The following is a 25,882-nucleotide window of genomic DNA, read 5'->3' on the forward strand; positions in this document are numbered from 1 at the left end:
CACCAAAGGCTTGTTTGATTATAATGATAAATATAAGGATGATATTTCAGTTCTATTTGGTTTGGGGAGTTGATTGGGGTAAAGGAATGTACAAGAGGAAATACTTAAGGGCGCATTCTTTCGGGACAATTCTGGCGATTCATACATGTATTCTGGTTCAGGAATATTAAACAGAATAGACGAATATTAGTTCCCAAACGATCGCAGTTTCTCCTATTATCATAAACCTAAAAACCTTTCCAAAAGGACGCAGTTCCTAATGTTCCTAGTAAATCGTGTTCCGTTCATCTGTTGTCAGAGGCAGGATGAACGGACTGCTATTCTGTTCATTCCGAAAACAGAATAGTCAAACAAAGGAACATGATAGAACCGTCCATTCTGTGGATTCCTGTTCCAGAGTAGTCCCAAAAGAGCATGCCCGTAGGTGAATTTTCCGTTTTACCGATCGAGTTTCTTTTATACTCTTTCTCTCTTGTACATGATATTTTAAACCCGTTTCTTTTTTTTTTTTTTTTGTTAATTAATTAATTTTGTATGTTGTTGTTTTTGTTTCTTTAATCTGCTGATTGTTTTGACAATTAACATGGTGAACCCCAAAGGTTATTGCTAGAATGTTTTATGGGACATATCTGATTTTTTTATGAGCCCTCCTCGCATGCCAATTAATTAGAACCCGCTTGAATGATTAGACCCTGTGATTGGCACCATGGTGATCACGTGAGTGTCGTTTTCTCAGTCTCTACCTTTGCTTATGCGCATTTGTTGTAGACGCGAGAATTTAACAACCACTGCCATCCGGTATGGTTATGAAAGAGGAGCGAATATATTTTCCTGAGAAAAATTTACCCTCTAGCCACCCACGCAGTCGTTTTCACGCGAGTCGTATTACCTTCCTCTCAGCTATAGAAAAGTATTGCGTAGGAAGTTAATACCTTCCTTGTTGTCATTACCTACTCCATTCCTAATGGTTTAATTTAGCGTCATCTACTAAGTGCTGTTCTACACGTTTCAAGCCGTGTTAATTTGTCAGAAATGTGCAACCCTGAGTTACTTCCATCATTATAAACTGAGGTGTTCAGGTTGTGCGGGTAAGAAAACTGTCAAAACTAGAACCGACCTTTCATTTATTAAAAATTGGATCATTGGATTATACAAATTTCAAAGTTTTGATTGGCTTAGTGCCTATGGGATATCAGACATTATACCATGGTCGTTAGCAGGATCTGGGTGCTTTTAATTAAAACAATTATTCCACTCTCTTGTTGAGCCGCCGGATGACTGTAGCTAACTCGGCTCTTCGAACCTCGTTTGCAGTCTATGTTGCGCTCATGGAATACTTGTTAATTGTGTATCCAATTAGTTTGACTAAGTTCGCTTTCGCAGAAGTCATTTTTTTGCTGTAGTGTGTTTGATACAGGCTCAGAAAATCAAGAGTAAGAAACGTCAAATGTAACGTGCCTTTGTGCTCAACAGTGAAACCCTCAGCACTGACTACGTCAAATTCACCTCTAAACTAATTTGAGGAATAGTGTAGAGGCGTTACCAGTTTCCGACGCTTTTTTTTCCTTTTTTCATTTTTCAAAACACAGTACCTTTCACCGGAGCCAGCTGAAAGCCGTCTGTGCGGATACAGGGATACACAAAGATAGCATTGCTTAGTAATGTTTTTCACCGATCAGGATAAACAGGTCTTTGTGCACTCTGATGCAGCTGAATCCGATCCTATTTTTTTTTAGCGAGACCTGTTGCCATAGATCTGCTGTTGTGTGCATGTTTTGGTTTAGGAATCATTGCACAGCATTCAGACGGAATTCGCTGCCTACATTTTCAAACTCAGCCAGTATTGCCTAACCTAATAAGACATTATTTGAAACTGGTAGTGACAAGTCTTCACCACTTCTTGACGAGTCAGTTATGTTTGTTTCAAGTCCGTGTGTGCTTCAAGGGTCTTCAAGTTCCTGGAGCGTTCACTAAGTAAGGCACAGAAGAGGCATTGCCTTATCTTCTGCTTACTCCTGACGGTCGCTAGGGACTTTGGCATGACAATTATGAATTAGACTATCTTATTTTCTCGAATCGTGGGAGCAAAAAGGGAGACTTAAGTTCCCTTAATACGGCGTAAGCGAATGGTTTAGTAGTGCCGGCAGAGGACAAGGAAACTAATACAAGAATGTTTAGCAATTTACATGTAACAACAATAAATGCAGCAGGTTTGGTCACTTTAAGACGTATCTTTAAACGATTCATAAATTTCGGATGGGGGTGAGGTGGGGGGGATTCGAGGAAATATGGGCTCGATCTGAACATCACGAGACTGTCATGGGTGTCACACGTGACAGAGTTTTAAAGGCAAGTGCCAGATTCTATTACTAGTGGAAGTGAAGAAGGTTTTCACGTGTTACCAGTGCTTTTGATGTGGTGCATGCTAGTATGAATGAAATGCATGACAGAATGTTAGATTCCACATGCATTAACAAAGACTTGTCGTGTTTTAGTGCATCCTGTTGCACTAGGAATTGATTGATAGACAGGAGACTCAGTTGTAAAAAGACTTAACCTTTAATCAACTTTTGCCCATGGCAAATTAATTTTTTTTTTGTAAGAAATATTATTAACCATGTATTAAATCCATCCAAATAATTATTAAATAGATATCTGTTTCCCTCGAGGATTTTTTCTATATTAATAAATAACCTGTTTGACAAATGAAGGTTCTAACCGGACAGAAACGGTCCTATGTGCCTTAGGCAAATTTATGAGAAGAAAATATACTTTTGTTCTCGTACACCAAGAATAAAATAAACTAAAATCCAACCCCGTGTAAGATGACTGACATCAGAATAGATAATCAACGGGCCTAACCCGGTCACAAATGTTTGGTTTTATCAACAGATTTTGACCACCGTAAAGAGATTCGAGTGCTGACGTTTGGAGCGTTAGCCGTTCGTCAGAACGAATCCGGTAAAGATCCAAAAAAAACCAACACTGAAGTTTGATGATTATCCGTTGTGTTTTACACTCGACGCATCAAAAATGGTTCATTTCGCAAGACTTGTGCAGTTGCCCTGCACGTTTGTTATACATATTTGAGGAATTAAAATTAAAATGTAACAAATAGTACAAGACCTAGTATTTGAACTTCCTAGTTACTATCTAGCCTTCCACTACAAAACCTAACGTTGCAAACTGTCAACAGTTTTCGATCCTGGCAAAATGTGTGGAGTACAAAAATTCACAGTAATACTGTATTTATCTTTGTTTTGTTTTGTATAATTAGAAAAAAATTAATAAGTTAGACCCTCCAAAGATCTTTTTTCTAGGAAAATTGAAGTCCTTTTAAATTCCCTCAAACTGGGTACTACGATTTTCAACCACAGGAAATGTAACCTTGGTCAAAAAAATGTGCCTCACAGTAAGTTATTCGTTCCCCATTATAATCTCAGTACAATACGCGACTGGCACAGATTGATGAGGAGTGTTATTGACGGTTGACATGATAACAAGTCCCTTGATCACGCGACTAGAAAAATATCAGCTGTACACTCTTTTTCCCAATGAATTGTTTAAAATCATATTCCCGACTGCAATATTTGGCTTTCTGGAACATACTATATCCTGTTTATCCTTGTTTCAGTTCCGGTATGTTGTAGAAAAGGTCCAATGAGTTGGGATTGGCGAAAGCTCCTCTGCTTGTCACGTGCTGTCCTCCCAGAATCTTTTTCACGGCGACTTCAACTTTCTTGCCGCTTGCTGTGTAAGGTATTTCTTTTGTTTCAAGAATAACCTCTGGTACGTGTCGCGCGGACAGCCGCTGTCGAATGGTGCTTTTTAACCGGGTGAGCAGCTCCTTGTCAAAACTAAAATTAAAAACAAAGAATTAAATGAAAAAACCGAGAGTTATCGTACCTATTGTTTCCTCCGATGAAATTTACTCCACATTGTCATTGTCTCTCCCCATGTGTATAAATCATACCGGTCATTTCTTGGGATAAGTTATCAAAATGCTGGGGAATCAGTGGACTATCATCCCATCCTGGAGAAAGCAGAAATAACCTGAGTATCAGGCTTTAGAGCAGGAATATTCCTATTTACTTCATGCTATAGGAGGCGGCCAAATCACGTGCGCCTATGAATCAACTTGACCCCATTTATCTGTTGTATCGGATACAGTCTTCCTACTTTGTTGAACCCCACTATATCACTCCCCAGCTCCGTAACTGCACGATCCCCTGTCTTTTACTTATACCTCCTCACGCCCTAGTATCCAAATGGCGATTGGGCAATGATGAAACAATCTTGCTTTCCGCCGTTAACCGGCCGATGTCTTTGCTGAGATCCTCCTTTCATCCTTTCATCTGTTGTCGGGTAGATTTGCGGTTTTAATAAGAAAAATACAACAAGTAAGAGTCATTTCCAATATTTTCTTACCCAAATCCATTGGCCATTTTCAAGAAAAGTACAACTCGCTCTCCTTCGTCGGTTAGCTGCCCAACACACAAACTATCTTCCACTTCTTCGAACCTCTCCACTACACAAGAAAAAAAGAGGAAAAATAAATGTGTAATACTTTCGCTGATCACCTCGGTTCAACCAAATCGATTGCAGCTTTTATGGCAGTTAACCAATAAGAACACAGATACAAAAAAATATCAGTGTACTGAACCAGCGCCAGGTTCGGCTTTGCTCCTACTTGGTTGAAAAAGTTTGTTCTCCGTCTTAATTTTATAACTTACTGAATTTTTTTTCATCGAATCAAAGCCTTAGTAAGGAAATCCTAAAGCAAACATTGATTTCCACAGTCAGTGTGTTAAATTCCCTGTTAACGCTTCTCGGCTTACCTACGTTGTAGATTTCCGCACTCCCAAACCTGACACCAGCTGGATTCAAAGTTCCGTCACTGGTTCAATAAAGAATACACAACTTGAGTCAGTAACAATCATTGGCTCTCATAAGCCTACAAAAGAGACTCAGAATAAAATCCAGGCAAGTTTGCATTACCTCCTCCCAAGCATAAGAATGCCTCCTGTTGAAGAGTTTATTGAGCAGAAATCTCCGTGAGTCCAAACTCCTGTTATACAAAAGTATAAGACCATTAAGCAAAATTAAATAATTTAGTAATAGTTCCAGAACGTTTGTCCAGTCTTTAATTATCATCGTCCCATTAGGAAACGGCATATGCATTTCAACGACAACGGCAACACACACACACGGTGACTTAATTTCATCGGAAATGTTTCGGGCGGTGAAAGCTGATGCAAAACCAAGAATTGGAACGGAAATGCTTTAGGTCAAAAGTACAAAATTGTTGTTTTGCCTCACTTCAGGAGTTAAGAAACCATATTGTATGTTATTCGTGCAGTAACTAATTCATAGCGTTTGAGGCGCTCACCTGCAAACTTGTTAAAGTAGGCCTTTTTGTACTTGAGTCCCTGAGGATCATTCCAGAAGTAGATTGGCATACAAGGGAATGGCTTGGTGCACACCAACTCACCGCTTTGATCATACACTTCCTCACCTGTAACACATCAAGAATGGAATTAATCTGCCATTAGCACATGACGGAACCATTTAATCTAATGTGTTTGCGGGGTTTGAAAGCGCTGAAATCGTCGGGAAATGTTCAGTGAGCCAAGTATTAGAAAACCAAAACGAAAAAGGGTGTATAGCTTCCGTGCCAAAACTTTAATCGGCCGTGATCAACACTCTAAAAGTTTGGCAAAGGCTGAGTTATATACAGTGAAATTTGTTTTCTGTGGATCTGTTTTCGCGAGGTTCAGTAATGATACCAGAAAACAACGAAAATAGAACCCACACACGAAGATATAAGGAAATACAATATTACAAGACAGAATTATTGAAATCAATATGGAATTCACAGAAGACAAGTGGATCTTACTGATATTTAATGTTGACGCAATTTTAATTATCCGCATGGAAACAAATTTGTAAATTGTTAGCTTTCTGTTATCGTTATTTCCATTTTAACAATTTTAACTTTTATTGTAAATAATCTGTATTTACGCCCACAAGTTTGTCAGTAATTTTCAAGGTTACTGTTACGTGTCACCCTCTTAAACTACTTTTCACTACTCCACTCCTCTCTACTCTACAGAAAGCTCACAGTCATCTTGATTCCATTACCTTCGGTTAAAATAAAACATTCTCGCACTTTTTCTTCTGGTTTTTAAAATCCCAGCTTTAATTAACAGGGAAGTGCGGTTAGAAGGGAAGGAAACACCCGATAATCTCAGGCACGTTTCGTTGTAACGCGCGCCATCCCGTGACAAAAGGTCGTCCTTAAATAAATGGTGTCCCCGATTTCCCTCTGTGGTCACACATTTCTGTTAGCAGTCGGAAATTGTTGCAAATGGCCACTTTAGGTATCACTTTAATCCTTTGGTTTCTACCCCACAGAAAGTAGGATATGCTTTCAATCACATGAGTACCGCGTATGCATTATTTGTTGCTCCAAGCAAGTTTAACAAGAAAAGCAACATGAAATTTTAAATAAAAATACCCAGTAAGAAGAAAGCATTAAGGAACTGAATGCTGTTGCGTGGTCACGGTTTTAAAGGTTTTTTTCTTCTCTTTTGTCTTTTTCACCCGGTTTCCGTTAACCAATCAGATACTAATTGCGTATTAGTCCGTTAGAAAACAAACGGAACTCTACTTTGTAACAATTTGGCCACGTTTTCTTGGCAAAGAAAGACAGTACGTTGTTTCCCTAAATCAAAGCACATTTACATCACCAATATAAAGAACATTGGGAACCTTCATCATTCCAGCTCTCCACGGCCATTCCAAGGTTCCTCGTTTGAATCTCACCGCGATAAACCGGCACAGTTGGGTTTTGACCGGCAAAACATGATATGATGTCCGTACCACCTAGAGGTAGGAATAAAGAACGGTTATAAAATGTCCAAGAGCAAAGTTTTACAAAAATTAGTTCATTATGGGGGGGAAACTAGCAGTCCCCTTTACCCTGGGTGTGCGCAAAGGCCCTCTGCTGTCGGGTGCAGGTAGTGCCCCGCCGCCTCCCCGTTTTAACCATTTTTTACCGGTCGCTTAACGCGCACGCGCGCAGCATACTCACGTCTTGTCGCCGAGTCAACATTTATGACTGCATGGGAACAAAAAGGAGTGTAAATAAACCAAACTGATTGCAGGGCTGACACTACGGGAAAAGGCAATTTATTTGGGCCAATATTTCAACTAGTACCACTAGTCTTCTGCCGGACACGAGCTTGAAAATCCATTTGACCAAATCAAATGCCAACGACTCTCCAGCTTTCCTTGAGCGTGAAAACAGACTTGCTTCTTTCTAATATTTCTCGTCATTTTCTTCCCAGTTAATTAGATCCTTTACTGCAGGATTCGATGTTTTTATGTTGTTGGGTAGGTCCAGGGGTGGTCCTTAGAAACACAGTTACTCAGTGTTATTCTCCATATACTGAAACTTACCCGATATGGAACCAAGAAGAACATCCTCCTTGATACTGCTGTAAACGTAATCAAAACTGGCAGGTTTCAGAGGGGACCCTGTCGATAGTATCGTGTGTAGAGATGACAGGTCGTGTGTCTTGACTGGAATAACAATAAACACTGTCATTTAACGTTTATTTATTGTCTAGTGGATCTTTAACGCTTCTATTTATTTAGTTAGTGGCTATTTCAGTATTTTGGAGCGTACGTGTGCGGTTTGGGCAATCTCATAAAGGCAAGTCTGCACTTATTAGAAGAGTACTCGTTGAATATGCGATGATAACCGGCAAAGCCCATGGTGGCTAAGCCAATCAAAGCTCTGAAATTACATTATCCAATGACCCTATTTTAATAATTCCGACTGGTATAACAGTGACTATATTATTTTATGAGCTTTGAAACACAAACACCTAAGTAAAATTGTTCTTTCCTTCATAGTCATTTTATATCCTTTTCAAAGGTACATTTGTGTGAATTAACACAGTTTGATGCGGTCGGATTCTTTAGCTTAAAACTTAAATTGTCGAAAACTTTAGGGAACGGAATCTTATTCCCTGAATTTACGAGCTGCTGTTGGCTTTCCGAAAATGTTAGCTGGCCTTTATACGCACTTTTAACGATCTCTTTGCACCTTCGAAAAGAACAGAGATTGGTTTTTTAGCTTTACGAACGTTGTAGGTGACCATTCGCTGAAGAAAACGCTAGTTTTTTCATCACAATTTAATCCGAATTTCTAAGGTGAATCTGATGTCTTCAGATATTCCCGGGGGGGATACTAAAAAAAATTTAATACGGGGAGGTTCCGCCCCGAGGTCCGACCCCTTACCCTTTTATATACCATTTTTGGCAGAAAAGGTAACCCTTTCGTATTCCTTCCATTGACAAATGATACCCTTTTCGTATACATTCCATTGGAAAATAGTACCCCTTTCACAAACCTACTTAAGAACACTGCTCTAAATGACAGATTTCCCTACCCTTTCATATACTTCGACGCATGAAATTCCTACCCTTTCGTATACCTGAAGCGTGAAAAAGGTAACCCTTTCGGGCGGAGCCTCCCCGTATAGGCCTTTATAGGGAGTAACCCCACCCCCTCCCCCCAAATATTCAACGGAAATGAACCATTGGGTGCCCCCGTAAAAGTTACAAACTAGACATCAGTTTGTTGGACGCATCATTAGCGCCACAATTTTACTTACTGGGGTGCACTTTCCTGTCTTCTAGAGCTGACAACCATTTGGCTCCAGTCCCAAGAATGGTTATCCTGAAAAAGAAGAACAAGTCATTCTTGGCTTGCAAGAAATAGCCTGGAACAGGCAAGTTATAGATAGAAAAAATGTTGAAACATCAAGCTTATATCAGACTGAGCAAATCCACGACCCCGCCAGTCTTGGTTACAAAGTCACAACTTTAAAGTTATAACTAGATAGACCACGAGGCTTCGAAATCTGATACTTTTTGTCAAACATGACAACCACTACGTACAGTGTATGTAAACCTCACCCTATTTGATCCACTAGGTCCCATAACACGTGTGGTGTAGGTACTAGTGGTGATCCATCGTATAACACAACAGAGGCACCAACAGCAAGTGCAGACACCAACCAGTTCCACATCATCCAACCTGTCTGTTGCCAACAAAATGCACAACAAATCTCAGAGGTACTGGTATTCTAACAGCAACATCGCTTGATTTTAGACCTTCATAAAAGATCATTTTATGTCGTTTGGGTGGTTGCCTGTGAGCCATAAGGAATTGAAAAGATTATAAATATAGTTCGATCTCTTCAGATAAGGTGGCTTACGCAACCATTGTTTTAATAAAAAAACTTTTTTTCTGGTTGAAATGGTTTGTAAAGCAAAAACTATCTGTACCCTATAAATACAGTAAAATTCTTCATAGACCCCCTAGGCTCATATTCTTTTATAGGAATTTTTCAGGGGGAGTTTCTACTTGGATTTTTTACAGCAGCATTTATTCTTGCAAGGTTTGAATATTACAAACCTGTTCTTTCATATTTGTTCAGTAGTCACTGCATGTGAACCGAGTTTGTGTGAGGGGGGGGGGGGGGGGGGGCTTGTTTAGCAGATGCTGTTTGGGAACATGAGCCCATGCTTATCTCCTGAATGGAGAAATACTAGTCCCTAGAGAGCAACTGATGTCAAGCCTTCGATAATACCTGAACAGCTGAGAAAGAATACTGTTTATTTACCGTGGTGTAATAAATGATCACATCTTGTCTGTTCATGTTACCATGAAGTACATGTTCTTTTAGATGCTGGATCAGTGTTCCCTGTAAATACATGATAAAAAAAATTCTGGCTTCATTGTACAATGCTGCAATGACTCATTCAAAGATACTTTACAGATAAACATTTTATTAATTGAGGTGGTTTAATCTGTTGTTAAAGAACAACCCAAGAAAACTAATAGCATTTCAAATATGGGTAGGAGAGGACCTAGGTTACTACAACTCTGTTGCAGTGAAATCCAGGAGGGTAAATGTCCAAATTCTGGATTTGTATCCCTGGAACACAGAGGTTTTTTAGACATTTTGGTATGTTTTAACTCACCCCAACAGAATGGACCAGGCATTTTGGTGGACCAGTTGTCCCTGATGAGTACATGATGAACAGAGGATGGTTGAAAGGAACCTGCACAAATTCAAGAACTGGATTTTCATCTGCAAACTTTGTAAACTCTGGTAACAAGATACTGCAAAAGAAAAAAGATAAATGGCCAATGTTATTAACTTCAGTTTGTCACCATAAAACATACAAATGTTGCAAAAAGAATAGTAAAATAGGATAACATTGTTACCTATTAGGGATATTACAAAGATCAATTTCATCTGCTTTTCCAACAAAAGGCATCACAATAACTTTTTCCAGTTCAGGAAGTTCTGTAAGACATTCATTCAAAAACTCATCAATAATTCATAAATCCATTGACCTATAAAATGGTTGATAATACATCACGTGTAGTGAATTTACATCAAAAACCTCCTCCTTATTAAGGTCAGTGTCTTAGCAGCTGATAAAACACTCCTCATTAGTATACGGTGTTCTTCTCGTATGCTAATTTCCAACGTTCACAAACGCTTTTCCAGGAATGTTTTTGAAGCCATTAAAAAAACTCGCTGCACGTGTTTTTATTATTGGGTGTAAAACCATTCAGCTACATCTTGTGGTTTTAAACCCGATAAAACACTCCTGTTCGTTTTTTAATCATTACATAACATACATTGTACGTGTACATTTCATAATTAAAAAATCACTGGCAGTTTATTATTAAAACAATTATTGTTTGTGTTAGTATTGACAATGGGGAGGAGGGTTGGTTGGGTGGGTGGATCTAATTTTTTTACAGTACTTTTGCAAAGCAAAATTAATTCCTGTTCTGATCCACGTCTCTTCTGGTACCCATCCCTTTGCCCCAGATTCCTATTCCCTTCCCACCCTTCCGACCCAACATTAAGTAGTAGTACACAGCAAAGTCCCTCCATGATAAAAATAACTGAGGGCCAAATACTTTTCTGTTTGTCCTAATAAGACTCAACAAACATTAATAAGCATTACATTAGTAAGCATTGGTATTATAATATTTGAAACAACTTACTTTTTACCACTTGAGTCAGTTTCTCTAAGTGGTCATGTATTTTGTTGTTGTATCTGACAGCATCCACTGAAAAAATAACCTTTGGTTTGATTTGTGTAAACCTGTCCAACACACCCTGAAAAAGAGGGGGAGACCACTGATTTAATTCTAAATACTTTTTACAATTAAACCATTTGAAGTTGTTAAGGCAAAGGAAATAATTATTATACTTGATGTGAATGAATGATAGGTAGCCTTTATTAATGTCAAGTAGTAATGATGTTAGCTATTTAATACCGTAACACCAAAATCTGGTGAGGTAGAGCTCCAAATGGCACCCAGACTGGTAGTAGCTAGCATAGCTTCAACAGCTAAGGCACAGTTGGGAACATAACCTTATCAAAAGAAAAACAAAACTTCAGTTAATTGAAGAGACCCAGGTTTTCATTAAGTTTCAGGGTAGATAGCCTGATTCTCAGATGGTCCAGGTTGCTTGCTGACACAGTGTGTGGCCACAAGCGACCTGGACTGTCTGAGAATCAGGTTACAGAGTAGATGGCTTGGATTTAGAAAAAGGCAGCTCAGCAAATGAGTGTTAATAATGGTTTATTAAACACTTAAACCTTTTCACCAAAAGATAGGCAGTCAAAATCCAAAGTATGTGGATTTTTAATCATTGCATGGCATATCTTACAGCCTAATCTGAACTTGATGACAAGGAACAATACATGAATTTCATAGCTTTTGTTCGATTGACATCTACGCCTCAAATAATAATAATAATAGTCATCATACACTCACGCACCCCATCACACTATACTCATTTTAAATACCAAGATGGCTCTTATCTGTTTTTATCTTAGCCTGCGAATACAGCCGCCTCTCATCGCTCCCGGCCCCGATGGGCGTCTCGCGAAACGCCCATCGGGGCCGGGAGCGATGAGAGGCGGCTGTATTCGCAGGCTATTTTTATCCAAGGTGAATTTTTTATGATACATACCAACAACTCTGTCTCCCTTCTTGATGCCAAGATTTTTCAAAGCAGAAGCCAGTAATGTGACATTTTTTCGAAGTTGATGGAAGGTTATGGTCTTAACTTCCTGTCCTTCTCCTAAGACAACAATAATAATAAACAGTAAATACTTCCAAACCTTAATGTAATAATAATAATAATAATAATAATAATAATAGCAAGATAGAGCAATCATTAGACTGTGAAATAAATGTTGCTAGTGCAGATATCTAAAATACGTGCCTATATGCATTTATACTTCGGGCTTTTTATGGACACTGGTTTAGCCGTCATTGGTATAATTCGATTGTACGATCTTAATATCTCTGCATGATGGAATTCTTTATTTTATAGAATTTGGAACTTTTTATTATTAATTATGTCTATTTCCTCTTCTTTTATATAAGGTTAACTTACTTCTATTTTTTAGAATTTGTGAATGAATAGTGTTTTGATGAATTGATTCGATTTTTTTGTAACAGCAGGTTGATTGTACATAGGATTTTAATAATTGAGGTTTCGTAATAAAGATCTTTTATTTAAATAATTATTGTTAAAAATAACAATAACTACATTATTATTATTATTATTATTATTATTATTATTATTATTATTATTATTATTACATTATTATTATACCTTGCCAAACAGGTGCAGCTAATGTGAGGAAAATTATGAATCAAAGAAACTGAGAATTTTATACCTGCTGTATAGAGTGCAACTTTGTCATCATCAAAGCGCAAGAGATTTTCTGCAAAATTGAGACGAGCTCCACGAAACCATTCAGGTATGTTGTCCATTGGCTGGGATTGATCTAAAACCTTGAAAAGAAATTTCACATACAAGACATGGCATGCTGATAACTGAACTAGTATCGCAAAAGTCATGGGTTTGAATCCCGTTCAAGCCTGAATTTTTTTTTATGCCTCTTTTTCATAACTGAGTTGCATACACATCTGCAACAATCTTTCGTGTTTAAAATAACTCATTTGCAGTTCATAGATATGATATTTATCCTATTCACTCTCTCTTTCATTATTAAACAGTGTTTTAGAGTAGAGATATGCATCATGTATACGATTATTAATAATACAAGCATAAACTTAGTCAAGGGTTACCCAAGGAACACTCATTGACTTGTAATTGCGCGCATTTTTCCGCCCCTGAGAGCAGCTGAACTAAAAACAGCTATAACACATGTTTTTATTGCTTAGCCTTTTTTTTTACCCCCATTGCTCTGTGAATTTTTTTAAAGAATCAGCTACCCACTTCAATTAGCTTTTGCTACTAAATGTGGGTAGTATTACGTAGTTTTTAAAACTTTCAATAACAAAATTTTTTAATTCTGTGTAATGAAAATGAAAAGTTGTCAAAGATTATTTACCTCATCATACATCTGGGAATGGATGATGTCTGCATATCTCCAAAACATCTCCCAGAAGTCTGTATAGTGTGTAACGCTCCATTTGCGCAATTCCTCATATGTTTCTGCATAATAATATATGTTGTATCAAGGCAAGTCAGGAATATTAAAAGTATTTACCAAATAAAATGCCTTTAAGAACAGTTTTTGCAGGTGTGGCGTCTAAAAAAGTTTTTCCTTCTGGTTTTCGGACAGATTATGCATCCTTGTTAGATAAAATAACTTCAAATTCCCTAATTTGTTTTTCAGCTATTTATTTGCAAAATTATAAAAAAAATATTCAAATAATTTGAATATTTTTTTTTGAATATTATTTTTTCATAATTTCAGAATTACTGACAATCAGAGCCATGATTTAAAATCAGTGCAAGTTAATATTTACATAAAACTAAGGACATTCTGCAATCTTTTCAACAAATATGGGTAAAATGATCTTTAACATGTCATCTCAGTAGATCATGCATAATGATTTTGAAGGAGCTACTGGGGGTGTGTCTGGAGGTGTGTGATAAGGGCAAAAAAAATTGATTTCAAAATATTGAAAATAAGTACACCAAACTTCCTTTTTTTTTCATTTTCAAAATCCGTTAACTAACTCGTAAATTCAAAAGGGTCAGCCTACACCTGAATGTGGTTCATATCAACGTCAACTCAGTTGCCCTTGATACCCTACTGATGGTAATACCCGAACATTATTAATTTTTAGAGTGCGTTTACATGTAAAAAAATATCAATAAAATCGTAACCTAAACATTTTCAAGACAAAGCGAAAATTATTGATATACTCACTCAAATTCAGACCAAACGCATGATTTACTAAAGACTGGAATTCGTGAATGTTGGTTGATCGATCAGGCTTTGGTTTCCACATCAACTTTGATCGTTCTTCGTTTGCCGATGCCATTTCAGAGCTTGGATGTAAACCAACAGGGAACATAAACGGCAAGAAAAAAAAAACGTTTTCAAGAACTACTGAGCGTCCTTATCAGTTAGGAAGGCTCTGTCTTCCTGAAAAGTTACTCTCCTTGAGATGTCAAGGGCAACTTTCAAGACTTTCGATAAAAATTTCAAGGTTTGTTTGAATAATTTCGCAATTTGGCGCGCCACGTCACATTGAAGGAAAGCCCCTCGGGATTCGCTGTGGCAGGCGCATTTCATAAAATTTCGAAATGCACTTCATTAAAAATTGAAGTGAACTCTTTCGCGCAAAGAGAGCTTTGCGTAGAAAGGTGGTAGCGAAAAGAATTTATGATAAAAATTTTGCTGAGCAAAGCTTCATGGTGGAGTGAGCAGAAAATTTCCCGCATGTGGTGCAAAAATAATCATTTTAGGTTTTAGGGAGGGGTAGCTTAATTCGTCTCTTCATCCTTATACATTTACGGAAGCTAATTGGGTTATTTTAAACAAAAATGTGTCTAAACAGATATAAATAATAACTAGAAAGATTTTGGGGGATTATTTTTATGATTGGAAGGAAGGACACAAATTTATTTTAAATATATTTCTTTTTACTCCTTACCCTACCAGGGCTGGTAGTGAAATTCGATACTGTGGACTTTGATCGTTCGGTCACTCAAGGTCGCCTCGACTTCCGCGATTTCCTGGGTATCCTGCAGACAACATGGCGGCTGAATTTACGAGCTTGGACAGTTGTTTAGAGAAACATCTTCCACCGAAGGAACTAGAAGAAGTAAAAAGGATTTTGTATGGCAAACCAGTCAGGTATAGATAGATACAAGCTGTACGTGGGAGTCATAACTAAAGCGCGCGCTTGTGTTACAGCTGCAGTGATTTGTTTGATTTCGACGACAATGGTGCTGAGCTGTATTGTGCAACTGAAGTTATTTCGCTTCACAAAGTCCGAGTGAGACCCGGAGGAGCCCCCTACGAGAGGTCCTCCAGCTTTACTCAATTGGCACAACTTAACAAATCTTACTTTTCCCTTCAGTAACATGCAATCTCTGAACTTCAAAGCCAATTAATAATTTGCATTGTTATTGCTGTCAATCATTATTACAATTGCAACAATTTAGCGACTGACCACAGAAATACAGGAACTGGCAAAGTGGACTGTAATCTACCAATTATTGCAGTGCGCTGAACACCTTTAGGAGATCCACTGCAATGATTGACAGCAGTGAAAAAAAATAGTTTTTGAGTCTTGAACTTCTGCCCTTGTTTCAAATAAGGAATTGAGTAATTTTAGATATTTTTAGGAAGTCTGAATATTTTACATATTTTAGGTCCAATTCTTTTTTTTTTTGTACTTTTATTTACTTATTTTATTGTTATATTGTTATAGATAGTATTATGTTTACTGTAGGGCCATATCAGCTCTATGCTGCCTCAATTTGACTTGCGTTAACAAATAAACCATGTATGTATGTATGTATGTATGTATGTATGTATGTATGTATGTATGTATGTATGTATGTAGAGTTCTCATGTTTTTGAAAGGTACAATAACACAGACAGTTAAATTAAGGTGATTCCATCGAATTGCATTGCGCATCCTTGCTTTGCATAATTTTTCGCATCATTTAGCGCTCGTACGAGCACACACACAACATTACGGGATTTCCTTGAGGTTAAGCTCGGCAGGAAAATAAATGGTCCTTTTCTTCTAAACGAGCACGGTGACCCCCATTTTTTAATGCATCAATTTAAATGTCATACGGTTGACCACTATATATAATTAAAGAAAAGTTCCATATTCTACTTTGAGATATTTTTATTGAATGCTTTAAAAAGCACGTATTTAGGTAGTGCTGCTTACGTGCACACGCAGCAAAATCTTTAATTTCTTTCATAATTTTAATTCCAGTTCAGTGAAAATAGTTTGTTGTGTAAGATTAAAGTAAATGTTGTTGAACTGCTTCGATATTTTAATGCAAGAAATTAATTTTTCTAGAAATGATAGTTCCCTATTTCTGATTACTAGCGTTCCCAATATAAACCTCGTGGGTCATCTATTTACTATAATAGCCATCCAGGTTGCACAAAAATGAGCACGGTGACCCCCATTTTTTATTGCATTTTTGTAATGCTTATAACATAGTCATGAACTGGACCAAGTCTTAGACAATTTTAAATACTCCTTCTTTTGCAGCGGAATCACCTTAAAAAGGAAATATGAAGAGCCGTGTTGATAACAAATATACTGTTTTATAAATACTATTTTTCTTCCATATCCTGAAGGTCCTCTTTCTGTAGCCCCACATTATGGTCCATCCCATTTTTCAGCCTACAGCTGTACCTCTGCCCACTTACGAGCCTCCCATGTAGACGTTTTTAAGGGAGTCATATTACCCTGAGGCTATTGATCTTTCCTTTCTCCCAGCAAATTAGAGTTACCCACAGAGGCATTGAAATTAGCAGATGAAAAAGATTTTGAACTGGCAGGATACAAGTTTGGCGTTCAGGAAGAGCAACTCCGCAAGCCTCGCATTGTAAGGATAGGAGCTGTGCAGAATAAGATTGTTTTGCCTACCTCAGCCCCAATTGCAGATCAGGTATAACTTTTCACTTTTCCTGCATGGGGTCAAAATTTGAGTGATAAAATGAGTAATAAATGGCCGAGACATTTTACGTGATTTTATCTTTATTTTATAGCTGGCTGCTCTTCATGCAAGAATAAAGGAGATTACGGATACTGCAGCTTTGTGTGGAGTGAATGTCATTTGTTTTCAAGAATGTTGGAGTGAGTCATCAGTGAATGCATGTAACTGTTAGTAATATACATAACATCTTTTGTCATCAAGAGTTGAATGAACTTTGGCAAGTGTTTGTACCCATAACTGCCGATTAGAAATGAGTTTGTTTCATAAACTTGTTTTGTGAGTCCTTGTAATAAATAATTGATCAATCTGCAGAGCCCTCTGAATGCTGTCTCATTATTTTACAGTCTTGACATATTTAATAGAGCTTTGTTCTGCTCTAGCATATAACAAAATTTATAATGCAAGTTATTTTTTCCAACAGCCATGCCCTTTGCTTTTTGTACTCGTGAAAAGCATCCTTGGACAGAGTTTGCTGAGTCAGCGGAAGACGGTCCCACCATTAAACTGTGTCAGGGGGTAAGATTACCCAGCATATTAAGATGTCAGAGATATTATGGCTATTTTTGGGTGGAATAAATGATAAGTATAGGAACACTACTGTTGTGTGTAAAGTAAAGTGAAAACTCTCTTCTTTTCATTAATCTTAGTCTATTCTAAAAGAAACAAAAGCCAAATTGAAGGAAATGTTCCTTTTATTTATGCACTACTGTACCTATATTTTGCTTATCTTTTTTTTCAATAATTTTAGATAGGATTCTTAATGTAATAATAGACTAAATGCAGTGTAATCTAAAATTATGTGATTAAACTGATTAAGCTGAAGTCGTGGGTTTAAATTAAATGGTTTATAATTTGTGGTTTAAATGTTGGGTGGATCTTAAACCTAACTTCAAGCTAAACTCATTCACCTTTTGAAGTGGAAGGCATGAAACCAAGAAATTCAAAACATCATATGCCCCTGCCTTTTGCTCGTACAGCAGCTTATCTGCCCAAATTATCTGTGTATGGAATGTTTAGCCTGCCACATGAATTCACATTGTGCAGTTCCAGAAAAAATCCATACCCACCCTATGGAAGGTCATTGGAAGTTCCTAGGGGGATGGGGGTCTTAAAAGTCAAAATTTTAGAAGCAAAGTTTGAAGTTTAACTGGAATTTCCTGGGGGGGATGAGGGTGGAAAACAAAAAACCTACTGTGGAGGGAGTGTGAATTTTTTCTGGAACTGCACATTGTATGGTTCCAGAAAATATCACCCACCCCAAGGAGGGTCATTGGAAATTCTGAGGGAGGGGTCTCAAAAGCCAACATTTTAAGGGGAAAATATGAACTCAAGGTAAACTGGAAATTCTAGTGGAAAAGGAGGGGGGAGTTCCAACCAAAATACCCTCCTTGGGGGAGGTATGGATATTATCTGGAACCACACATTCACACATTGTAGGCAGGTTTTATGCAAATTGCAAATTACATTTAATTTAAGCCATGACAGTAAGGTAATGGAAGTTAATTTTATTTACGCCATCAGCTTGCTAAGCAACATAACATGGTGATTGTTTCCCCAATTTTGGAACGAGATTCTGTTCATCAGGACAAAATCTTCAACACTACAGGTGCTCATTACTGATTTTTTTTTTTTAATTAAAATAATTATAAATAAATAGTTTTGTGCAGAAGGTGTTTATCGCTGTATTGGCCAAAATGCCAGAAAACTGCCCTTAACCTGCCCAGTTTTAGCCTGCACTGCAAACTTTGTGTGGTAAACCGTAGAAGGTATTAATTTTTTTGTACCAAGGCTAATTTACTAGGAACTTTGCCTCTGCTTTAAAAATGTAGTAGCAGTTTTTCATGTGATCAAATCCTTTTAAAATCAACCTTTAGGCAAAAAGCTAAAACTAAAACTAAAACTGGGCAATTTTAAAGTGTTTGTCCGACTTTTCAGCAAAAAAAAGTGATATACACCCATTTTGCACAAAACCCTTCCACAATATTATTAAATAGCTGCATGACGTTTAAGGTATTCTCAATTTGCATTTTCTGATTTCAAAGACATTAATTTTGTTGCATATAAACCACTGCATGGATATTCCTTATTTTCATATTTTGCAGTAATAATTTCCAACAGTGGCTCAGTCTTAGGAAAAACAAGAAAGAACCACATTCCTAGAATTGGAGATTTTAATGAGGTAAAGTGTGTTATGAATGCCTGTCCCTCTTTCTCCTTATTGGCCTATTAACTGATTGTGGTTCACCTTTTTATGCATTACCAGATCAGACTCCACACTTATCAGCAGGGTTGCCTGTAAGGGCTGCGAGCCAGGGATTTTTCCTTGCTATTTTGGTACTTATTAAGGCAACACAATGGTGACAGCAATGAAAACCTCACTTGAAAATATAACTTTATTTCAGTTTGTGCTACTTCACAATAATATTTCAACTCATTCAACTTGTACAAAAACAGCGAACTTACCCAGGAACCCAGCTGGTGTGCGTGGTATTCAAGTTAAGAAAGAGAATGAAAAATTCACCATTGTGTGCTCATGTTCTGCACAAAACTTTGAATTTGGTCATTTCATTATTTTAAAAGGCACATGCAGGGCGATTGTTTTTCTCACCAGCTACTCCCCTACAGTCCCCATATCCCAGTGGGTTGACTATTAAAAAGTCAAGGAAGGTTAATACATAACTATTTTTTATTAATACTAAAGCTGTAATTTCTACAATCAAGAGATATATTTCGTTTTTGTTTTTTTCACAGTCCACATATTATATGGAGGGTGACACGGGACATCCAGTTTTCCAGACACAATTTGGTATGGGTTACTGATTGTGGATTTGTCATGTTTTATTTTATTTTTTTTTTTTTCATTCTCTTTTAAGATCGTTCTTGATAACCTCTCGTAATTAACTTAAGTTTAGCTTGATAATGCTTTGTCATGTAATATTACTACAGTCTAGAGTGGGGCAGAGGGAGTTATATTATGACTGGAGAATAATAATTATTGGGGAAAACTGAATTCCCATACTAAGATTATTCTGCAATATTAAAAATGTTAAGATGATACATGCACAAAAAAATACACTAACCAGTAGTAATAGTACGATCTACATGTATTCTCCTCCTTCCAGCCCCAGAGTTAACATACTGGATTCTACTGCTCTGTTGTAGGTCGTATTGCAGTGAACATCTGTTATGGACGGCACCATCCACTCAACTGGCTCATGTATGCTGTGAATGGTGCTGAGATCTGCTTTAATCCCTCAGCCACTGTGGGAGCTCTTAGGTAGGAACTCTAACCTGCTTGGCTCACTTCAGTTCAGTTCATTTTCACAAATTATTACTATACTGAGGCAGTTTTGTACTCAAAGAAATTAACTTCAATAAACTTTCTGGTATTCCTGCATGGCGTCATTTGGAAATTTGATGCCAACAATTCCAGGGGTTTCATTGTGATTTTGAACAGACAGGCAAGGGATTTGCGCACCCAGGCAAGAGAGTTGACTTGGGTATGTTATTTTATGGAAAAAGTTGGTTAAGATGTAAAAGGCAACCAGGAAAAGTTGTGTTTACAGATGGTCAATTTGCCCGGTGCCTGGCCCTTAATGAAACCCCTGCAATTTTGGTGATCAATGAAACCAGTTAATTAAATCTTTAAAAACAACTTAATAACAAGTGTCTGCATTTCAGTAGCTGTAGTAGTATATGATCTCATAGTTCGAAAGAAATCAAAATTTGCATATTAATAACTCTTCAACTGTAATGATGCACTCAAGCTTTTGCCTTTGATGCCCAGAGTTGAATCGTAATTTGCAGCAAGCTTAGTTAATGCTGTAGGTTTTTTGTTTTGCAGTGAACCAATGTGGCCTATTGAAGCTCGCTGTGCCTCCATTGCCAACAACTACTTTGCTGTAGCAATTAACAGGATTGGAACTGTAAGTGAAGCTGGCTAAACCAAATTATATTAAGGTGAATGGTGGGGGGGGGGGGGGGGTGGGGACAGGGACAGTGCACTCTGTACAGTAGGTCATACAGAGAAGCTCTGTGCCTTTTTGACCCCTGTAGTATGTAAAAGGTAACAAGTAGTATTTTAAAGGGGCACAGATATACCTTGCGAACTGAAAAGTGCATGAGCAATTAAATCCAAGTATAAGAAAGGCTGTGCCCATGTGGAAGATTTTTCTTCTGTCTTTAGCTTAGATTAGTTGCATTTTACATTTTAAGAAATGGTACAATTTTTTTTGTTTTGTGTTGGTAAGGGGTTGAACTTTTAGGTGGAGCCTTCCACAGAAAACTTTTTTGACTCCCCCCCCCCCCCCCTCTTGGGACAAATAGTATAATTTTATGAAACTGTATGAATTCTGTACTGTTTGTAGCCTTGGAACTAAACTTTTTCTTTAGCAGATGAGGGATATCACAACATTATGGTGAATATTGATAACTTGTTATTAATATAAGTCTACACTGTGGACAAGGTGCGGGACCTGGGGGCCTTATCTCTACCTATCAGGCTAATCACTAGTTATGAAATGTGCATGTGGGTCACAAGCCAGTGACCTAACATTCTAGGTATGCAGCATGATAATCACAAGATTAAGGTTAGCCAATCATATGGACACAAGTTTCAAGATCTGTATATGATATTAGGCTTAGTCAACCATATTCTCATTCAATGTAAGCTGTAGCACGAACAGCATTGGGCGACAGCAACTTATATTAAGCTATAACAGTCTGCAGTTAGGCCTCAGTGGTAAAAAATTTGCCCGCCCACCCATTCCGGGGCAGCCTTGTCAGTTTTTGTTGTTGTGTTATCGTTATAGGGACTATGTTATCTTATGATCTGTTTAAAAAAAAATAATGAAATTGTTACTATGGGCTATTGTTTGTACCAGTTTATTATTTATGATCCGATCAATCTTAAGCATATGTATTATGTAACGGTTAGTTTAGGTTGTAATAAAGGCTGCCAGATCCCAATCTTGAGTGTACGTTGTGGTTTAGATCACTCACCATTGTGTGTAGAGTTGAAATTCTGAGCTGTACTTGCCTGGACAAGGGTTGTTTACTGGAATCTCCATGTTTTTCTCCCTCTCTGTAAAAACATCTAAATTCCAACTTGATCCAGAATTCACTGGTTAAAGGTTTGCCAGTCATAATATATAAGTATACATAAGTGATTAGCCCCTCATGATGGCAAAACATGTCATTAATCATTATAAAACACACGACTTGAACCCCCTTGTTGATACCAAGTGTTTCCTCTTTTACCACCCTCAGGAGACCTTTGAACATGAATTTACATCAGCGGATGGAAAACCAGGTAGCTACATAAAAATTCAGTTGTTTCAGATGTTTGCATAAAAAAGTAAGAAGATCACCCTGTCCCTAAAAAGAAATGAAGATCACTTAGTGATCTTTCTTCAATAAGCATCCCTCCTTGAGTTGCCAAATTGAAATAAACACTCGGTCTGTAACTTGGAATCATTATGGCACTGCACTTACATTAGCCTGTTTATTCATTGTAATACCGGTAATTATTATTTTCTTGAGAATGATTTATTAATCAGTCAGTGACACAGGTTACACTTGGAAAAAAAGAAATTCAAATCCTCCCAACAGGAGTCGAACTTAAGACCTTCTGATTGCCAGTTCAGAAGCCCCACCACTGGGCTACAAGGAGAGTTGTGGGAGCTAGGGTTGAAAAACGTGATTCAACATGCTGCTAGGAATTGAATGTCAATGTGTGTCATATGCACAATGGAATGAATGTGATGGTACATTTTTATCTCTTCATATCCTCTCAAGTGAGCAAAATTAACAATATTATATTTATGCCTGAAAACAGATAAAGTATTTCCGAGCACGTCTTTAACTACTCGTTTTAACTGTTTCGGTTCTACTGAAAACCAGGACAGTAATATGCATATTCCATTCTCAAAACATCCTGTTTTTGCTGTTTTTTCTCCCACAGCTCACAAGAATTTTGGCCACTTTTACGGTATGTTTCACCCATAACTTCAGCCCAACACAAATGTCAATATTTTGCTATTTTTGTTAAGTGAAAGACTACAAAAATAAAATATAACTTAGAAGATGGGTTCACGAGCCTGGGAAATTTTTCTTAATCAGTATTACGCGTTAAAGTAAAAAATGTCTGCCCCTCCCACTTGGTAAAAGAAATTAACCAAACCAATTTCCATACACGACAAGTCTGGCTTAACAAAACCTGTCAGTAGCCACTGGGCTAGTATTTGAATCCTGGTCAAATCTTGAGTAAATACTAAAGTGAGAATAACCAAATGATAGTGCTATTTAGCGTCTTTTTATCTTAAGAAAGACGAAATTCCACACTAACATTTAGTATTTTTATGTTCAGGCTCTTCGTACGTTGCTGCTCCAGATGGCAGTCGCACTCCTGTAAGTTTATCAGGTCCATTTACTTTGTTTCACACTCTACTATGTTTTTGACCAATCAAATTTAAACATGGCCCCGTCCACACATAATATAATGCGGTTTCAAAATTATTATTAGTAGAAGCGAATTTGATAATTCGTGCTCAGACTTTCTTAGGCTTCGAGGGAAAATACAAGGGTACGAGAGAATACTCGCAATATCCTGCATGGCCGGCGGGATTCGAATGCGCGCCACGACGTGCGTGGGGAGAGCGCGGGGCGCGAAGGGAGTGAGAGGGAAAGCAGCCCTTTCCTTTTCCTCCACGCTCCTTGCGCGCGCGTCCGATTCCCCTTTCCCCCACTCGCAATAAATGTTTGTCGTTTGGTTTTAATATTCGTGACAAAGTTTGTCTGTTAGTCTGCCACAGAAATTTTTAACTGAATGCCGCAATATACTCACTGTCCTTATGTTTTATTTCCTTGACATTCCTTCCACAGGGCTTGTCTAGAGTTCGTGATGGCCTCCTTGTAAGCGAGGTGGACTTGAATCAGTGTAGACAGATCAAGGACAAGTGGTGTTTTCAGGTCTGTATCACAAATAACTAACCCTGCGTTAGACAGCTCGCAGACTGTCACGTCACGCACTCCTCCCCACGCGCGGCTACACGCAGGCTTGTTCTTCCTGTGCTTGTCTCCTCCTACTTGCCAAATGTGGTCGTCGTCGCCCGTCTCGACTATCAAGAAAACGGATTGCAGCAGTCCATTTTATTTTGGAATGAGGGTGGGGATGAGTAATTAAAAAATATATATTCAAAGCTTTTACTAAAGAGAAAAAAATCGTACACAGCATCGCAAAGTAAAGAAAACACTTGTAAAAACTCTCAGTCCTTGTTGTCAGTCCTGCGCTTTACGAGATATAAATTTTTATTTTTTTTCTCAGATGACATCCCGCTTGGATATGTACGCCGAATCATTGACGGAGGCTGTGAAGCCAGACTACAAGCGACAGATAATTCACGATGAAGCTTAGAAATGAAACCCGGACAGCCAACATGAAACAAGAGCGTGATTTGCAATATAAACGGAAAAGGCTAATACAAATCAAATTTCCACAATTTAATTCTTGTATTCTAGACGATGTTAATTCTGAAAAAGAAATTACTTTGTTTTATCTGTGCGCAAGAAACTCTCAACGTAATCAATCTCCTTATTGGTTGATTGCACGTTACGTCATGGCGGCCGTATTGGTGGTTAGGAACAATAAAAAATTTCTCCTCTGGGAGTTAACCTCCATTTTTATGCAAACTATGTGAGCAAATTTTCTTTTTGTTTTGGCACCAACATGGCGGTAATGCAATCAAACTATTGGAAGATACGAACCAGAAGATGATACTAGTTCTAAAGTAAGCGTGAGCAATGTGAGAAAAACAGCCAAAAGTTTTCAAATAGAAGTTGTTCATTACTTTTCAATATTTCTGGTGTTCTTCTTTCACGTGTTCTCCTCAAACGATTTTATCATGGCGATCCCCTGGGCAACGGCAATTTACTCTCCTACTTCATCAAGAAGACATTAGCAAGAATAATCCTCTATTATCGACTGGTTATACCAACAACAACAACAATTTATTCTAAGAGAAGACACTTTTTACAATAGTAGTTACCCGCAATTAGCAAGGGCGATTCGAGGTGGGTAGCATTGATAGTTGTTTAGATGCTCAAAAGGAAAAGAAAATTAAAAACACAAAATAGATTCATTAGACAAAGAGAAAAAGGATTAAATAGGAAAATAAATAAATAAATAAATCACCTAAATGACTAATAATTATACTGAGGCGATACGCAACTTGAATCGTGGCTACTTGCAGAAAAAAAATCTGACCGAGAGATCTCAATAAAGAAATACATAATCTGAATAAGACCTTAATGAAACGTGCTTATCAATTCTTTCACGAGATTCAGCCTAATTTTTGCCACTTTGTCATGTGCACCAAAAGAAAAGGTACATTCAACCAATGTGTCATGACTCCTGACTCATCCGAACACGGATCGTGAGTACAAATGAATGTTGTGCCGCTAGCACTAAGGACACAAATGTAAAGAGTGAACCCATGAAATACCGTCTCTCATTTCCTCACTAGGGCTAACGCTCAGTTGGAAAATCATGGGTTCACTTTAGCACTTTAACATACACTAAAGAGTTAGTTTTCTGATCAGTAAAATTCAGTGATAAACTGTGTTTGCAAGGACCACCGTGACAAACTAAAAGTACCGGATCCTGTAGTGAAGGATCTAATCAGCAAAAAAATTGTAAAGCAAATAATCTAACAAAAGAGCAAGGCTGATTTCACGGTCAGGGAAGTATATTTTCCAATATTTCGAAAGGCACGGCCTTTCTTCTTCAGGGTATGTTTGAGACTGAC

The 25,882-nt window shown here is 37.7% G+C and overlaps 2 protein-coding genes and 1 long non-coding RNA gene across 4 annotated transcripts in view; 2 read left to right on the forward strand and 1 right to left on the reverse strand.

Moving 5' to 3' along the window:
- LOC146452804 (uncharacterized) overlaps positions 1-9,145 on the forward strand; it is a 21,217-nt gene extending 12,072 nt beyond the window's left edge. The window contains exons 2-3 of the long non-coding RNA XR_014859690.1: positions 8,710-8,801; positions 9,006-9,145. This is a non-coding gene — a long non-coding RNA (uncharacterized LOC146452804). The remainder of the gene's footprint in view (positions 1-8,709; positions 8,802-9,005) is intronic.
- On the reverse strand, positions 2,541-15,161 carry LOC146452806 (acetoacetyl-CoA synthetase-like). 2 transcript variants are annotated; one of them, XM_085097602.1, is made up of 19 exons: positions 15,038-15,161; positions 14,308-14,429; positions 13,480-13,583; positions 12,799-12,916; positions 12,084-12,194; positions 11,381-11,478; positions 11,105-11,219; positions 10,307-10,388; positions 10,060-10,201; positions 9,699-9,779; positions 8,989-9,113; positions 8,685-8,749; positions 7,462-7,584; positions 6,772-6,885; positions 5,390-5,515; positions 4,999-5,068; positions 4,839-4,897; positions 4,429-4,528; positions 2,541-3,857 (listed from the first exon to the last, which is right to left on the reverse strand). In XM_085097602.1, exons 2-19 carry the CDS (start codon positions 14,420-14,422, stop codon positions 3,620-3,622), a joined length of 1,986 nt encoding a protein of 661 aa, XP_084953728.1. In that variant the 5' UTR covers positions 14,423-14,429; positions 15,038-15,161; the 3' UTR covers positions 2,541-3,619. The 2 variants fall into 2 exon arrangements, with proteins under 2 accessions (XP_084953728.1, XP_084953727.1); XM_085097601.1 differs by lacking the exon at positions 15,038-15,161 and having other exon boundaries at positions 14,308-14,983.
- Positions 15,107-24,934, forward strand: LOC146452807 (beta-ureidopropionase-like). The gene is made up of 14 exons (XM_085097603.1): positions 15,107-15,240; positions 16,859-17,030; positions 17,131-17,218; positions 17,500-17,594; positions 18,600-18,684; positions 19,181-19,257; positions 19,830-19,884; positions 20,241-20,355; positions 20,923-21,004; positions 22,347-22,389; positions 23,041-23,067; positions 23,446-23,486; positions 23,961-24,047; positions 24,403-24,934. The coding sequence occupies exons 1-14, from the start codon at positions 15,140-15,142 to the stop codon at positions 24,490-24,492; spliced, it is 1,158 nt and encodes a 385-aa protein (XP_084953729.1). The 5' UTR covers positions 15,107-15,139; the 3' UTR covers positions 24,493-24,934.
- The last annotated feature ends 948 nt before the right edge of the window (positions 24,935-25,882 follow it).

The sequence above is a fragment of the Pavona decussata genome, unplaced genomic scaffold (genome assembly GCF_977016875.1).
Source record: "Pavona decussata unplaced genomic scaffold, jaPavDecu1.1 SCAFFOLD_366, whole genome shotgun sequence".
NCBI classification, from domain to species: Eukaryota; Metazoa; Cnidaria; class Anthozoa; order Scleractinia; family Agariciidae; genus Pavona; species Pavona decussata.

Coding starts and splice junctions, on each gene's coding strand:
- LOC146452806 (XM_085097601.1), bottom strand. CDS start 14,455: ATGTTCCCTGTTGGTTTACATCCAAGCTCTGAAATGGCATCGGCAAAC. Junction 9,114..9,698: donor TGATCATTTATTACACCACG/GTAAATAAACAG, acceptor TGTTGGCAACAG/ACAGGTTGGATGATGTGGAA. Junction 5,069..5,389: donor CTACTTTAACAAGTTTGCAG/GTGAGCGCCTCA, acceptor TTTGTATAACAG/GAGTTTGGACTCACGGAGAT.
- LOC146452807 (XM_085097603.1), top strand. CDS start 15,140: ATGGCGGCTGAATTTACGAGCTTGGACAGTTGTTTAGAGAAACATCTT. Junction 17,031..17,130: donor CAGCCCCAATTGCAGATCAG/GTATAACTTTTC, acceptor TTTATTTTATAG/CTGGCTGCTCTTCATGCAAG. Junction 21,005..22,346: donor CAATTAACAGGATTGGAACT/GTAAGTGAAGCT, acceptor TACCACCCTCAG/GAGACCTTTGAACATGAATT.